This window comes from Bison bison, unplaced genomic scaffold (assembly GCF_000754665.1).
Source record: "Bison bison bison isolate TAMUID 2011002044 unplaced genomic scaffold, Bison_UMD1.0 scf7180017863958, whole genome shotgun sequence".
Lineage (NCBI taxonomy): Eukaryota > Metazoa > Chordata > Mammalia > Artiodactyla > Bovidae > Bison > Bison bison.
In genome coordinates this window covers 49,071-51,587 of record NW_011494530.1, presented here as the reverse complement: position 1 = coordinate 51,587, position 2,517 = coordinate 49,071, and the positions used below count along the sequence as shown (strand labels likewise).

Sequence of the window (2,517 nt, the reverse complement as noted above, 5' to 3'; positions counted from 1 at the left end):
CTTTTCAATATGCTGTCTAGGTTGGTCATAACTTTCCTTCCAAGGAGTAAGCGTCTTTTAATTTCACGGCTGCAGTCACCATCTGCAGTGATTTTGGAGCCCCCCAAAATAAAAGCCACTGTTTCCACTGTTTCCCCATCTATTTGCCAAGAAGTGATCGGACAGAATGCCATGATCTTAGTTTTCTGAATGTTGAGCTTTAAGCCAAATTTTTGACTCTCCTCTTTCACTTTCATCAAGAGGCTCTTTAGTTCCTCTTCATTTCTGCCATAAGGGTGGTGTCATCTACATATCTGAGGTTATTGATATTTCTCCCAGCAATCTTGATTCCAGCTTGTGCTTCATCCAGCCCAGCATTTTGCATTTCCTTCAGTTCTTATTTTACAGTTCTTTCTAGTTTCAGAATCTGGGACACATTTTCCAGGTATTTAGTTGACTGAAGCTTCTCTAAAAAGGATTCAAGATATCCTTAAGGAAATAAAATATTCATTACATGAAATGTCAAAGCAAATATAGGAATCTGTAATCCCTGTAATTGATTTTATATTAAAATGCAAATGATTTAATTTCTTACTGTCAAATTTAAATAGACCATATTAGATAAAACAGTCAGTCACTTTGGGGGAACTTTAAAAGTTTGGATGTAATATCAAACATATAGCAAATCTGCATTAGTAATAACAGGAATTCTTTTATACCCTTTGCTCGATTCTTCAGTTGTTTTCCTCTTATGCAATTGATTTCTGCAGAGTACACCTTCAGACTTGATGTTGAAGATGGAGTGGGAATTCCCCAAATCCCTGTACATCCCATTGGATATAATGATGCAGAAATATTTTTACGGTATAGTTTTCCAGTTGTATTTGAGAATAAGATCTATTACACTAAACATCTATTTTCTGTTCTAAAACCTACCTATGTTAAAAGTGAAGTCTTGTATCAGAATTGACTCCTAAAGTAGGGAATATAGAACACATCTTTTTTTCTGTAAGGAAAGAGCAGTTTATTAACTAAGAAATAATAAGAAAACAGTCCTGTATTTGCTACAAATGAAAGTCTCAAAAGGAAAAACTATGTCTAAAGATAAAAATATTGACTTGAGATTTTTGAAGTAGTTAGGTTATCTTAGGTATTTGTATTTGACCTGCATTTCAAAAATGTGCTGATACCCACAACTCACTGGATTTGTAAACTTATACCAGTTACCCAATCTTTCTCCAATTCAGGTTCCTTCTCTGAAATGAAGACAGAACTAGTTTCTGCCTGATAGAGTGATTATGAGTAGGTGAAATCATTATATAAATATCATAGGAAAAACATTCAGTCAGTGTTTGCTATTACCGTATTGTGTAACTGTTGGTTCTTTTTCAGATTTCCTAATGTCTATTTTTTGTTTAATGTATGTGCAAATGCCATTCAGTAATGTTTTTTGAGTGGCTACTATGTAACCAGCAGCTTTTCTAGAAATTAATTTCTTCTCCTTAATTTCATATGTTTAGGATTTCTTGAACCTAATGCTTTCCTATGTAAATAATTAAAGTCAGAAGCAGAGAGGCTGATGCACTGATGTTTCCCATTTCCCCTCACTATTTTGGTTGTTTTTTCCTTAGCTCTTTTTTTGGTGGGAGGCTGTGCTGTGAAGCACATGGGATCTTAGTTCCTCAACCAGGGCTTGAACGCAGGCCCAGGCAGTGAAAGGCCAACTCATAACCTCTGGACCGCCACGGAATTCCTCTCCTTAGCTCTTACCACTAGCATAGCAACATTTTACTTATGTTTCTCTTGCTAGTTATGGTTCTCTTGCTAGGATGTAAGCTCTGCAAGGGAAGGAAATTTTACAGTTCCCAGCACTTAGTAAATCCTCAATATATATTTGTTAAATGTTTGAATAAAACCTCATCAACTTACTTTGTGATTTCTTTTAGAAATTGTGATGCTCAGCCTTTTTTTTTTCTGTCATTTTCATTTTCTCTTGACAGCTATTTGGGAGGAATTGCTTCACCAGATGAGAGCTGGAAGGGAGGTCTTAACGTGAGTTACAACATTGGGCCTGGCTTTGTAGGACACGATTCTTTCAGGTAGTTTTATGTTACTTTAGTATTCTACTAAAAGTTTACATATTTAGTGGAAAAATGTCAAGATAAGTGTTCTGCCAGTTTTGCTTTGCTTATATTTTTTTTCTCATTTTTCATAGTGAATAATTATCGTTTAGAAATACTTAGAGCTTCCCTGATGGCTCAGATGGCAATGCAGAACACCTGGGTTCAATCCCTGGGCTGGGAAGATCCCCTGGAGAAGGAAATGGCAACCCACTCCAGTGTTCTTGTCTGGAAAACCCCATGGACACAGGAGGCTGGCAGCCTCCAGTCCAAGAGGTCTGCAAAGAGTTGGACATGACTGTGTGATTAAGCAAAAGAATTACTTATGGAATGATGTATTAAATTCTTCTTCCAACAGGGATATCACAACATTTGTTTTTTACATCTCAAAAATTGCTACATCTGAGTTACAGGTTTA

At 36.2% G+C, this 2,517-nt stretch overlaps 1 protein-coding gene across 1 annotated transcript in view; it reads left to right on the top strand.

Annotated features, from left to right (window-relative positions):
- NAALAD2 (N-acetylated alpha-linked acidic dipeptidase 2) overlaps positions 1-2,517 on the top strand; it is a gene marked incomplete at its 5' end in the record, with an annotated part of 42,599 nt that overhangs the window by 11,702 nt on the left and 28,380 nt on the right. The window contains 2 exons of the mRNA XM_010833924.1: positions 750-843; positions 1,980-2,078. Of these exons, the coding sequence (XP_010832226.1) occupies positions 750-843; positions 1,980-2,078 (193 nt within the window). The remainder of the gene's footprint in view (positions 1-749; positions 844-1,979; positions 2,079-2,517) is intronic.